Here is a 13,134-nt window from a genome sequence, read left to right as displayed (position 1 = left end):
AAGGGGAAAAACAAATGGTGAACTGATAGAGATCACCCTCCGTAGTAACGTGGGGAACAAAGGCAGACGGAAATGGCAGATAGAACTAAATTTCCTTAGAACCTGTAGCCCATTGACAAATACTTGAGGCCAGCAGAGTAAACGTTTCTCCAGGAACTCCTTACTGTCTTAATGCTAATGCTTTGCTAGAGGGAAAAACAACCCTAGCTTGACAAAAGCTAGGCCTCCAAAATCCTGTGAGTCTCCTTTAGCATATAAAAATCTCACTGGAAACTTCCCCTGGACTTTACCTCCCGCAGCCCCATAGTATATAACTAGTCTCTCAAGGCCCCGGGGCAGCTCTTCCTGCCCGCGGGTCCTGTCCCCATGCTTTAACAAAATCACCATTTTGCACCAAAGACGTTTTCAAGAATTCTTTCCTGGCCGTCGGCTCTGGACCCCAGGAACCCTACTATATCCCCTAAAAGCCCCATCATTCCCACATCTTGCACACAGTTTGTTACGTCAGTTGCATTTCTTATACTAATTTCAAGTTATTTCGGACCGTCAAAAAAACATAGTCTCCAGTCCATCCTTCTGCAAGTTTGCTCTGAGGCCCCCATCTGGCCTAGGAATCCTCATTTATTACAATTTTCTCCCCGAGGTAACTTTACCACTGACCCTCCTGGGAGCCTCACCCGTGACTACTTGGTGCCTGAATCATCAGAGCCTGCAGGTTTGCACGTGGGAAGCAGAGGTGGGGTATGTGCAGTTCCGGCCCAAGGCAAAAACGGAAATGCAGTGGTACTTTTGCATGGACGGGCCATGCAAACCCTCAAACCCTCAGCATCAGGGCAAGCATACAAAGGCTCTGTTGTCATTTGTATCTTTTAAAGCACACTCCTGCACACTGTCCTCCAGAAGCAGCCTCTGCTTTCCAAGAGGAAACGAAGGAGGAGATCAATGGCCCAAGAGAGCAGGATTCATGCTTTCTAAAGGGCTGACAAATGGATGTTTGGGGAGTATTTCTCTGATGTTTTCTGCTGTTTTTACAAGCGAGTGTGCAATACCCGAGAGCAGTGCAGGTTTTGACAGCGTTGGTGGTTCCAGAATTCTATCAAAGCAGCTGCCCCTGCTAATAGACTGCCAGGTCAGATCCTTTTGAAGTGCTGGCGTTTGCAGCCCTTTGTTAAAGGCTCTGTTTCCCATCTGGCAACGCAGCCGCCTGTCTGCCTACTGTGGATTCCAACAGAGAAGGCCAGTCCTAGGGCCTTCGGGGAAGAAGGCCTAGGAGCTGAGCCCAAACTTTGCCTTTAAAATAGCAAAGCTCCTGGTGGAAAGGTAGATGAGCAGCTGGGTGGGAGGGCATGTGTTTGCATTTAAGTGTTTAATAAGTGGGGGAGGGACGAATGGGCTGCATTCCCTTCGGGTGACCGGGGGAAAAAACCTTAGAGAGGGGCCCATTTGTCGAGGGGAGAGATAAAGGGTGGCCGCTTGGGGTTTGCCAATGGGCCTATTAATTTATTAGATGGTAAATCTGGTAAGGGTTTTTTTGGTTTGTTTTAAAGGTTTGGTTAGTAAAAGCCATAACCTATAGGAGAGCTCTTTTATTGTCAGCCTTCTCGAGTTTGTTTTTAAACTTTACCCAGTATGTTGATGGTTATCATTAGTGCTGACACAATTTTGGAACTTTTAAGCACATAGAATAAAGCTTGATTTTCAATGTATAACGAAAAAAAAGTTATGAAATCTGAATGAACTTGGATAATTAAAAAAAAAAACCAATTACTTTTGAAAGCTAATTTAGAATGCCCAAACCTATATTGAAGCTGAGTAAACACGGAACACTGAACTGTAAGGTGCAAAATACGCGTGTGTAAACATGTCTCTTTAGGCTAAGCGCTTCCGTCTTTAAGATTTGACTTGCAACGAAACTCCTGCCGCTGGGATTGTGTCCGTTAACACCAATCGCATCAGTCACGTTGATGATGAACGTGTTCTGGCGCCTGTAACGCATCAAAATTAGGGACGTCAGGTCCCAAATAGGAAAGAGCTGGCAAATGAGGCAGGTTTGTCTGGTAAGGTCAGTTAAGACGAGGTGGCGGCTTGGGGGAAGGCTGGGTTGCAGGGAAGAAAGCCGACCTCCGTCCCGGCCCCGGGCGCGCCTCCTTCCCCCACCTCCTTCCCCCACCTCCGGCTCGGGCCCCAGCCTCACCCTCGTGAGACCTCGTGGCGTCCGCCGAGGGCGCGCAGCCCCCACCCCGGTCGGCGCCTTCTCCGCCAGCGCGGGCGCCGGGGCGGGGGAGGCGCGGCCCCGGGCACATGATCCCCCCGCTCGCTGCCGGCCGGGCACCTGACCCAGCGGCCCGGCGGGGTCCCGGCACACCCGAGCCGCGACCCCGAGCACGGCCCATGGCCTCCCCACGCCTGGGGACCTTCTGCTGCCCCACGCGGGACGCCGCCACGCAGCTGGTGCTGGGCTTCCAGCCCCGGGCCTTCCACGCGCTGTGTCTGGGCGGCGGCGCGTGCCGCCTGGCGCTGGGCCTCCTGCAACTGCTGCCGGGGCGACGGCCCGCGGGCCCGGGGGCCACGTCCACGTCCCCGCCGGCCTCGGCGCGCGCCCCGGCCTCCGTCCGCATCCTGCGCGCCGCCGCCGCCTGCGACCTGCTCGGCTGCCTGGGTAAGGCGCGCGGACCTGCTCGACGCCCGGGGTGGGGGAGCCCGGCCCGCGGGTTGGGGCCTGCTCGGTGCCTGGGTGAGGCGCGCGGCCCGCGGGTTGGGACCTTCTCGGCTGCTTCAGTAAGGTGCGCCGCCCGCGGGTCCGGACCTGCTCGGTGCCCGGGTGAGCGTGCGCGGCCCGCGAGGTTGGGCAGGGTGTGTACTCGGAGCACAGAGGCGGCTCCCTCGGGACCGGACAGGACGACCGACGGACTCAGCGAAACAAGACAGGCAGTAAAAATTATGCCCAGGGGACACTTGTTTAAAGAGAAAAAACCGTTTACAGTGTTCGTTATTGCAGGCTTACTGGGGGAAACCTCAGACGGTTGCCATTAAACAAAAATCCCAGAAAATACAACGGTTCCCTAATAACTTCTGCGAGTGAGAGACTGACAATGTTCTGTGCATCCGCAACCGTTTCCCGAACGGTTTGGCAGAATCGGGAAGAAAACTTGATGTGTCTACCTCTAATACGTATAAGTACATAATTTTTTTCAGGTTTGGGTTTTCTACCACAGGCGGCCAAACTGCAGACCCCACACTAAATCCCACCTGTTGCCTCTTTTCTGTGGCCCGAAAGGTTTTTAACAATCAAAAGAAAAATACTTCGTGAAATGTTTCTGATAAATGTTCCATGAAATTTAAATGCCCGTGTCCTTCAGTGGTTTCATGGGAACACAGCCGCGCCCTGCCCTTGTGTGTTGTCTAGTGCTATCTTTGCCCTGCAAGGACAGAGGTGGATGATGGCAGAGAAATTGTGGCCCATAAAAGCCTAAACTCTTTTCCAAAACCATTTGTTTGCATTTTTACTTTGGGAAAATTTCTAACTTAAATCACACAGACTGTATAAGGAACCGCCTTTGGACCTATGCTCTCACTTCATCTATACCCCATCCTGATATCACCCACCCCTGGATTAATTCACAACGACGCGGGATGGAACTAGAGTGTATTGTGCTGATTGAACTAAGGTAGAGAAAGACAAGTACCACATGAACTCACTCATATGTGGAATGAAAGAAACACAACAGATGAACGTAGGGGATGGGAAGGAAAAATAAAAATGGAGGCCAACTGTAAGAGACTCTTAAATACAGAAAACCGAGGGTTGCTGGAGGGGAGGTGGGTGGGGGGGATGGGCTAGACGGGTGATGGGCATTAAGGAGGGCGCTTGCTGGGATGAGCACTGGGTGTCCTATGTGAGAGGTGAATCACTGGGTTCTCCCGAAACCGATACTATGCTATGTGTTAAGTAACTTGAATTTAAGTAAGTAAATTAAAAATTAAATATACATATTACACTAGTATTGTCGCCTGAAAATAATGATGAAAGTCAATTCTTTAACGTCCCTGGTGTATGTTCAGTTGTCTCATAAATGCTATTTTACAGTTGGTTCGTTCGAATCAGGATCCAGATGCTGCCCACATTTGGCAATTGGCTGACAGGCGCTGACCATCTTGGACATGTACTTTTGCTTAATTTTACTCGTGAAGCTGAAGGCTGTCGATGGTATTGAAACATCCCTGAGGGGGTGGCAGCAGCTTTCACCCTGCCTTGAGCTGACATCAACGCAGGTGGCTGTCTCAGCGTGCTGTTCTCCAGTTCTGTGCCCTTGTGGTCACAGACCCTCAAGGACCTTGACTTCCAGTACATGCTGTATAACCTCTAGTCACTTTCTCAGACTCCAGGAGTCAGACAGGAAGCAGTACTTCCTTTCTCTTAGGGAATAAACCTATCTTGGTGCAGGCTAAATAAATCAGACATTGGTTTTTTTCCTGATTCTGCTGAAACATTTTGGAAAAGCATCTTTTTTTTTTTTTTTAAGTTTATTTACTGGGGCACCTGCATGGCTCAGTCGATTAAATGCCTGACTCTTGATTTCAGCTCAGGTTATGATCTCACAGTTTGTGAATTCGAGCCGAGCCCCTCATTGGGGTCTGCACTGACAATGTGGATCCTGCTTGGGATTCTCTCCCTTCTTCCCTCTGCCCCTCAAAACCACGCATGAGTGCACACTTGCATATTCTCCCTCTCTCTCTCTCTTTCTCTCTCAATAAATAAATACTAAAAAAATTAAGTAATTTCTATACCCCATATGGACTTGTACCCATGACCCTGAGATAGAGTCGCACACTCTTCTGACTGAGCAAGCCTGATGCCTCTGGAAAAGCATCTTAACAGCAATTTAGTTTCTATAACTTGGATATCTAGAAATAAAGATGCACGCAGATATCTTTTGAGGATCAGTGAAATAATATTTGCATATATGCTTGTTTTTGGAAGGGAGTTGTGTGATATTGACAAATGAGCAGAAGCAGAATTCAGGGCAAGGCTTCGTGACTGACACGTCACTGAAAAATACTTATGATGCCTACCTCATAGGGCAGAGTTTTTTTTTTTTTTCCGGTTTTATTGAGATACAGTTGACATAGAGCACCGTAAGAGTTTAAGATAGCAGAATGACTTGACATACTCATATTGTGAAATGTTTATCACAATAAGTTGACATTCATCAGCTGATATCGCTACAAAAATACATTGGGCATTTATTGAGCTCAGAGGAATGCTATGTGCCATAAACGGTAAGCATTCTATGGAAGAAAAGCATTATTTTTGTGAGCAGTGCTTGATAACGAGAGGGTATATCTTAAACGTTTCAGTGTGCATAGTTCCTCTTTAGTGATGTATTACATGGTGTTCGTATAGTAGTGTGTTATGTAATACAAATTTCATATTGTATATAATGTACGTTTGGTAGTGTATCACACTATATTTAGATTGTATACAATTTAAATACACAGATTGTATTTGGTGACGTATTATGCAGCATATAGTTGGTAGTATAGTATGCAACGTAAGTTTGGCAGTGTATTACGTAGAATAGATTTAGTATGTTACATATTGTATACTTAGTCGTCTATTACATAGTATATTAGTGTACATGAGCACATAGCACAAAACTTCGTACTGTTTACAATTACTTTTTAGCATTGTATTCCATAGTATATTATTATTTTTTTAAGTTTATTTATTTTGAGAGAGAGACGGAGCAGGGGAGGGCAGAGAGAGAGAGGGAGAGGGAAAGAATCCCAAACAGGGTCTGCACTGGGAGTGCAGAGCCTGACGCAGGGATCAAACCCATGACCTGTGAGATCATGACCTGAGCCAAAGTCAAGAGTCAGACCTTTAACCAACTAAGCCACCCAGGCACCCCTACGGAGTATGTTATTAGAGCATATCACGTTTCTTAACAAAAAACCTTAATATATACCTTAAAGCGTGTATACTATTTTGAGGAGAATTAGGTATTTGGGTTTAATAGCAAGGAAAACTTACAAATCATAAACGTCAAGAGCAAATTATTGAGGAGAGCTAATTTGTGAGAATCTTAATCGCATTATTTACTTATATAATTTTTTAAATGTTTATTTCTTTTGATGGAGAGACAGAATCCCAAGCGGGCTCCGTGCCATCAGCACAGAGCCCGATGCAGGGCTCCAACCCCCAAACCATGAGATCACGACCCGGGCCAATACCAAGAGTCAGATGCTTAACCAGCTGCGTCACCCAGGCGCCCCTGTTTTTTATTTTTACTTTTTAAATGTTTATTTTTGAGAGAAGTGCTCATGGAGGAGGAGCAGAGAGGGGGGGGTGGACAGAGGGTCTGAAGCAGGCTGGGCACTGACAGCAGAGAGCCCGATGCGGGGCTCAAACTCACAAACCTCAAGATCATGACCTGAGCTGAAGTCAGAGGCTTGACTGACTGAGCCACCCACGCCCTAAATACATTTTTTAAAGAATGAAAGAATTATCTTTTTACATTTCAGAATCGTGCTGTTTCGGTCATTTCTTTGAATGTCAGGAATGGTTAATATGTGGGTATTAAAAATATAGCCAAGAAATACCGATTGTTCACATAATTGCTTCTTCATACCAAGTAAGCAAACAACTACATTAGGCATATGATTGTGGCTAATGGTGGTTCAAGTTGAAATCAAAATTCCTGGGATTGCTATTGCTTTGTGACCGAAATAATTATTCCTAGATCTTATTCTCTGTCTCTGTACACACACCAATGTGTGTGTTTGTTTCCTCGTTTCTCTCTCTCTCTCTCTCTCTCTTTTTCCATCCACCATCTACTTACTCTTAACAGAGCAGCAAGTGGGCTTTAGATCCGAATTAGGACCATTACAAAGGACAGTAGCTCACCCTTAGCCACAGTTTTGCTTTCCGCGGTTCTGGTTCCCCGCGGTCCGTTCTGGTCCGGAAGCGGTTGGTCTTCTGCCCTGTCAGAAGGTCAGTATAGCCCAACACCACATCACGGTGCCTGCATGGTTCACCTCACTACATCTCACGTCCTCACGAGAAGAAGAGTGAGTACAGTAAGGTGTTTAGAGACCACGTTCACATGACTTCCATTACAGCGTATTAGCGTTGTTTACTAGTCGTTAGTCTCTTACTGTGCCTAATTTATAAAGCAGGCCGTATCGTTGGCACGTACGTAAAGGACAAAACGTGGTCCATCTAGGATTCGGTACAATGTGCAGTTTCGGCATCAAATGCGGGGCCTGGAATGCATCTCCCGCGGGATGACTGTGTCCTCTTACTCGGTTTTAGGGATCGTCTTCCGGTCTGCGGTGTGGTTGGGATTCCCCGATTTCGTCAAGGACATCTCAGACGTGAATGGGACGGACCTTTGGCCTGCTGCGTACTGCGTGGGGACCGCAGTAAGTCCACCTGCTTGTGTTGATAACCCTTTCTTCCCACTGTGCTCCTGTGACACTCTGTTCCTCCAAGTGTGGTCTCAGCCCACTGGAGTTTGTTCGAAATGCAAGTTCTCAAGGGCGCCTGGGTCATTTAAGCATCCAACTTGGGCTCAGGGCATGATCTCGCGGTTCGTGGGTTCGAGCCCTGCATCGGGCTCTGTGCTGACAGCTCGGAGCCTGGAGCCTGCTTTGGATTATGTCTTCCTCTCTCTGCCCCTCTCCTGCTCATGCTTTGTCTCTCTCTCCAATAAATAAACATTAAAAAAAAAAAAAAAAGAAATGCAAATTCTCAGAACCTTGGTGTGGGGTCTGTTGTGATGTTCCACCCCCTGCAGGGACTTCTGACTGACACTTAAATTTGAGGACCACTGCGCTAGTATGGTTCCCCCCCTGCCCCCCGCCGTATGTGAGCCCACATATACAGTCCTTACCTAAGGTGGGGCTGCAGTGAAAACCAGCTGGCCAAAAAGGGAAAAGAAAGGACAATGAAAGTTGTTGATTTATGGGATATATATTGTGCTTAATGAAGTACATATTTGTGCATTCACTTTTTAAGTTTATTTATTGAGAGAGCGGGGGAGGAGCAGAGAGAGAGGGAGACAGAGAACCCAAGCAGGCTCCGCACTGTCAGCGCAGAGCCCGACGCGGGACTTGAACTCCGGAACCGTGAGGAATCAAGAGTCGGCCGCTTAACCCACCGAGCCACCAGGCGCCCCGGAATATATTATTTCCATCTGTGTATCTCTGTTGCTCTGTGCACCGAGCTGCAGCAGAATCGTCAGCCTCTCTCCTTGTGACCGTCGCTGCTTCCCGGCTGCAGAGGGGAGCGCGGTCTCCGCCCGCGCCAGAGGCTGGTCAATGTCCCGCTGCCTCTAGCAGACCGGCCCCTTCCTTCCCCTCTGCTCAGAAGACCTTTCCTGCCCACACTCCTTCGTTCTCGTTCAGAGGCACTGTCAGCCCTCACGCCGGGGAAGGCTGCGCATCTGAGGCCTTTACGTCCCGTGCCGACAAGTGTACCCGGCCAGCGGGCTTGCTAGTCTGGCGCCGCTGGGCGGACAGAGCACGGAGGCACACGCCGCCCTGGACCACGCCCCAGCCTTGGTTTCCCAGACCGTCCACGTGTCTCCGGAGGGCTTTCATGTGCTGCTTCCTGACGTCAGAGGAAACCGGCATCTGCCCGCTCCTTTCATGGATGGGGACAATCCGGGGCCTGTTTCCAGGAGCTTTGATGCCAGGCTCTTCCTGATTACAGATATGGATCCAGCTGTTGTACGGTGCCTGCTTCTGGTGGCTGTTTTGCTACGCGGTCGACGCCTATCTGGTGATCCGGAGATCGGCAGGACAGAGGTATGTACAAGAAACGAGAGCTTTCTGCCCGATTTCTGTTGTACGAAGAGGGGTCGGGGGTACCATTGAGGGCTGCAAAGTAGTTTTCAGTATGGCGGACCCAGCCAGAATGTCAGCCGGCCCCTTGAGGATTGTGTCTGGCAGCTATTTCTTAAGTTTATTTAGAGAGCACAAGAGCGAGCAGGGGAGGGGCACAGAGAGAGGGGGAGAGAACATCCCGAGCAGGCCCTGTGCTGTCGGTACAGAGCCCCACACAGGGCTTGACCTCCTGAGCCGTGAGATCACGATCGGAGCCGAAATCAAGAGTCAGACGCTTAACCAACTGAGCCCCCCAGGCGCCACTCCGGCAGCTGTTTTTATAAAAAGCTGAAGGCAGATTCAAAATGAGGATTTTAAACCATGACAGCAGGTAATCTATAAATTAAATATTTGCAACTGGACACATACTAACAGAATTGGCATGAATATAAACAGATTTTGACTGTATCTAGAGATTGGAGAAGATTCTTTGAAGTGTGTGTTCACACTTTAGGCCAAATACGGAAGCCGAACATTGGAGCTCCCGGTGGCTACCTGGTGAGAGTCCACGGTGGGTCCCATCTGTATAGGGGTCACTCACCGTGGCACCGTTGGCAAGTTTCTTAACGTGTCTGACTTCTGTTTTCCCACGTGTAGGATAGTAGCAACCGCATCAGGTCACAGGAGAGTCCATGCGGTGCTCTGTGAATGGTTGAGGAAAGTGCCTGGCACATAGTAGGCTGTCGGGCGCTGTGCCCTGTGACGGCAGCTGGGGTGAGCATGTGTGTTGGGGGAACAGAGCACCTGCGTGACAAGGGGAAGCTGGATGGCAGCATGGGACGAGTGCTCGGGTCTTCTGACGCTTCATCCAGGAAGCATGTGCCCCCCTACTTTTGCTTGGTTTTTTTTGAACTTTATTGAAGTAATCTCTGCACCTAAGGTGAGGCTTGAACTCACAACCCTGAGATCAAGAGCCACATGCTCTTCTGACTGAGCCAGCCAGGTGCCCCATGCTCTTTTTTTGTTTTGTTTTGTTTTGTTTTAAACAGTTTTATAAAGTTCACCCATTTAAGTGTATAAAATCCAAAATCCATTGTTTTTTTTAGTATATTCACAGAATCATGCAACCATCGCACCAACTAGTTTTAGGACATTTTAATCCTCACCTCCCCCCAATCTCTTTACCAGTGATTAATCCCTACCCCCCTTCCTGCCCCCACCAGGCCCCTGTCTCTAGGTTTGCCTGTTCTGGGTATTGCTTGTGAGCACATTCATTCCATATGTGACATTTTGTGTCTGGTTTCTTCGTGTTTTTTAATATATGTTTATTTTTGAGAGGGAGACAGAGAATCTGAAGCAGACTCCATGTTATCACTGCAAAGCCTGACATGGGACTTGAACCCACGACCCGTGAGATCATGATGTGAGCCGAAGTCGGAAGCTCAACCGACTGAGCCGCCCAGGGTGCCCCTTGTGTCTGGCTTCTTAAACTGAGCAAGACGTTTTCAAGCTTTACCCGTGTCGCAGTGGTGTTAGCATTTTATTCCTGTTCCTTGCTGAATAGTATTCGGCTTAGTGGATGTGCTACATTTTATCCATTTATCGGTTGATGGTCGTGTGGGTTGTTTGCACCATTTTGGCTGTAAGGAATACTCCAGCGACCGCTGGTATGCAGATGTTTGTGTGGACATGCTAGTTCATCATGTACTCAGGGGCTTTGTACCCTGGGTCACATCGTAATTCTCTAACCTTGCTAAGAAACTGCTAAAATGCTTTCCAACCTGGCTGGTTGCACCATTTTATATTGTCGGCAGCAACGTATAATGGTTCCAGTTTCTCACATCCTTGCTAATACTTGTTCTTTTCCATGTATTACTTTGGCTTTAAAATTTAGCCATGTTAGTGTGTGTGTGAATGGTATCTTCCCTGGTGGCTGGTGATGTTGAGCATCTTGTCACATGTTTAGTTGCCATTTGTATGCTTTTTTTGGAGAAATATCTGTTCAGTTCCTTCACCCATTTAATTGGTCTTTGTTATTGAGTTGTAAGAGTTCTTCATATAGATTCTAGATACAAGTACCTTATTAGACACAGGATTTACAAATATCTTCTGTTCATTGGGTTGTCTTTTACTTGATGGCAGTTTTTTAAATTTTTAAAAAATGTTTGTTTATTTTTGAGAGAGTGTGAGAGAGACAGTGTGAGCAGGGGAGAGGCAGAGAAAGAGGGAGACACAGAATCCAAAACAGGCTGCGGTCTCTGAGCTGTCAGCACAGAGCCCCATGCGGGGCTCGAACCCACGAACCGTGAGATCATGACCTGAGCCGAAGTTGGGTGCTCAGCCGCCCGAGCCACCCAGGCGCCCCAAGATTACTGTAATTTCTGAGGTGCCCTTTTCCCAAAGGTATTTGAAACCTGTCCCCCAAAATATCTGAAGGGTGATCTCTGTGGTTGGTTGCACACAGTTGTTAACCGCAAAGAGAGTTACGAATTGCGTTACTTCTAGGTTAACCAGAAGGAGGAGGATCCTTTATCTGGAATATTTTGTATGAGTTCTTGCGTCAAACTTGGGAGCCAAAAAAGAGTTTTATGGTTTGAACACTTCAATTTAGGTCTCATCCATTTTATTTTATGTTTTTAAGGTTTATTTATTTTGAGAGGGGGGCGGGGCAGAGAATGCAAAGCAGGCTCCATGCTGTCAGCACGGGAGCCCAGCATGGGGCTCCGACTGTCAAACTGTGCGATCATGACCTGAGCTGAAATCAAGAGACGCTTACCTGACTGAGCCGCCCAGGTGCCCAGGTCTCTGATCCATTTTCAAGATTCGAGATTTAATCTCTACACCCAACATGGGGCTTAAACTCACAACCCCAAGGTCAACAGTTGCTTGCTGCACTGACTGAGCCAGCCAGGGGCCCCTGAATAAATTCACTTTAGAAGCCAAAATTAGTAAACAGAAATCACATTCAGGCTGTAGAACACACTGGGAAACTTAAGTAGATTCTTGCTCTAAAATTGTTGATATTCCTCATGTATCATCATCAGTAACTTTGGTGTCTCTGGCCTGAAGTTTAGTGTTTATTTGTGTGCTTGTTCCTTCTACCTTTTTACTTTCAGTCCTAGGCTTTTATACATGTGTACAGAACCTAGATATTCTTGGTTTTGAAAATTCTCTAGGGAAGAGAGTTAAGGTCAAGGGCAGCCAACCAGGTATATCAATGAGGATTAGTTTTGGCTACATAGAATACATAAAATAACTTTAAAGTAAGTTTTCTTTCATGCCAAAGGAGGCCAGAGGTAGGCAATCCCGGGCCCTTATAATGGACATCAGGGACCCATGCTTCTTCTGTCTCTTGCTGCATCATCCTATTGTGTGACTTTCATCTTCAAGCCATCATGGCCCAATATGGCTCCTGGAGCTCCAGCCATCACATCTGCATTCCAGGCCACAGGAAAGAGGAAGGGGCAATGCATAAGGGGCCTGTTTTCTCCTGAGCCATTTCCCTTTAAGCAGCCTCCCTGGGGATTTTACACAACTATTCCTTTTTTGGAATGGACAGAATTTAGTTTCATGGTCACAGCTGCAAGAGGAGGTTGGATTGGAAACATAGTCTGTTAGGCAAGCATGCTGCTATTTGGCATGCCATCAAGGTTATTTTACCAAGGAAAAAGGGGAAATGGCTTTGGGTAGGCAACTAGCAGCAATGAGAAGTGTTTGACCCGGAGGCCAGTGCAAATAAGTGTGACACCTTTCTCACTCAGTTTTGGAAGGATTGGAGTTAGGGCACAACAAGAGGTGTCACAGCCAGCCAGCTGTGGAGATAAGAGGAGCCTTGGAGCACCTCCAGGAAGCTGGTTCTGTCGCAGGAGGAGGCATTGCTTCACCCCCACCCCCACCACGGATGACTGTGGTCCGACAGGGCAGCCCGAGAGCTCTCTGGAGCGAGAAGACAGGCAGAGCCCTGAGAAACCAGGACAGGCCGTCAGGAAGCCCTCCTCATAGCCAGCAGAGTGTTTGCAACTCATTTTGGAGCACAACGTGAGAACAGGCAGGATGCAGGGGGGGGGGTGGTTCACACTTCTGAGGATGCTGGCAGGGCCTAGCATCCGAGGACCGGCCGATTGTGTGGGAGGCAAACAGCTAAAGATGTGAAACATTCGGATGCAAGGACAGGAGCAAGCGCAGGGGTCCGGGACTAGGAAGACTGTTGAGAGTGAAGCGGCTCTGCCATCAAAGAGGAGCAGGGATCACAGCAGAGCAGTAAGACAGGCGCTCTGTAGCCACAGAGACCCAGCCCCTGCCTCG

General features: G+C 48.2%; 1 protein-coding gene across 1 annotated transcript in view; it reads left to right on the top strand.

Annotated features, from left to right (window-relative positions):
- Nucleotides 1-2,223: 2,223 nt before the first annotated feature.
- GPR143 (G protein-coupled receptor 143) overlaps nt 2,224-13,134 on the top strand; it is a 46,923-nt gene continuing 36,012 nt past the window's right edge. Inside the window, exons 1-3 of the mRNA XM_042926662.1 lie at nt 2,224-2,659; nt 7,316-7,425; nt 8,717-8,811. Coding sequence (XP_042782596.1) covers nt 2,302-2,659; nt 7,316-7,425; nt 8,717-8,811 — 563 coding nt within the window. The 5' untranslated portion in view covers nt 2,224-2,301. The remainder of the gene's footprint in view (nt 2,660-7,315; nt 7,426-8,716; nt 8,812-13,134) is intronic.

This window comes from Panthera leo, chromosome Y (assembly GCF_018350215.1).
Source record: "Panthera leo isolate Ple1 chromosome Y, P.leo_Ple1_pat1.1, whole genome shotgun sequence".
Taxonomy (NCBI): domain Eukaryota; kingdom Metazoa; phylum Chordata; class Mammalia; order Carnivora; family Felidae; genus Panthera; species Panthera leo.
Note: the sequence above shows the minus strand (reverse complement) of the source record. Positions and strands in the feature narration are given on the sequence as shown.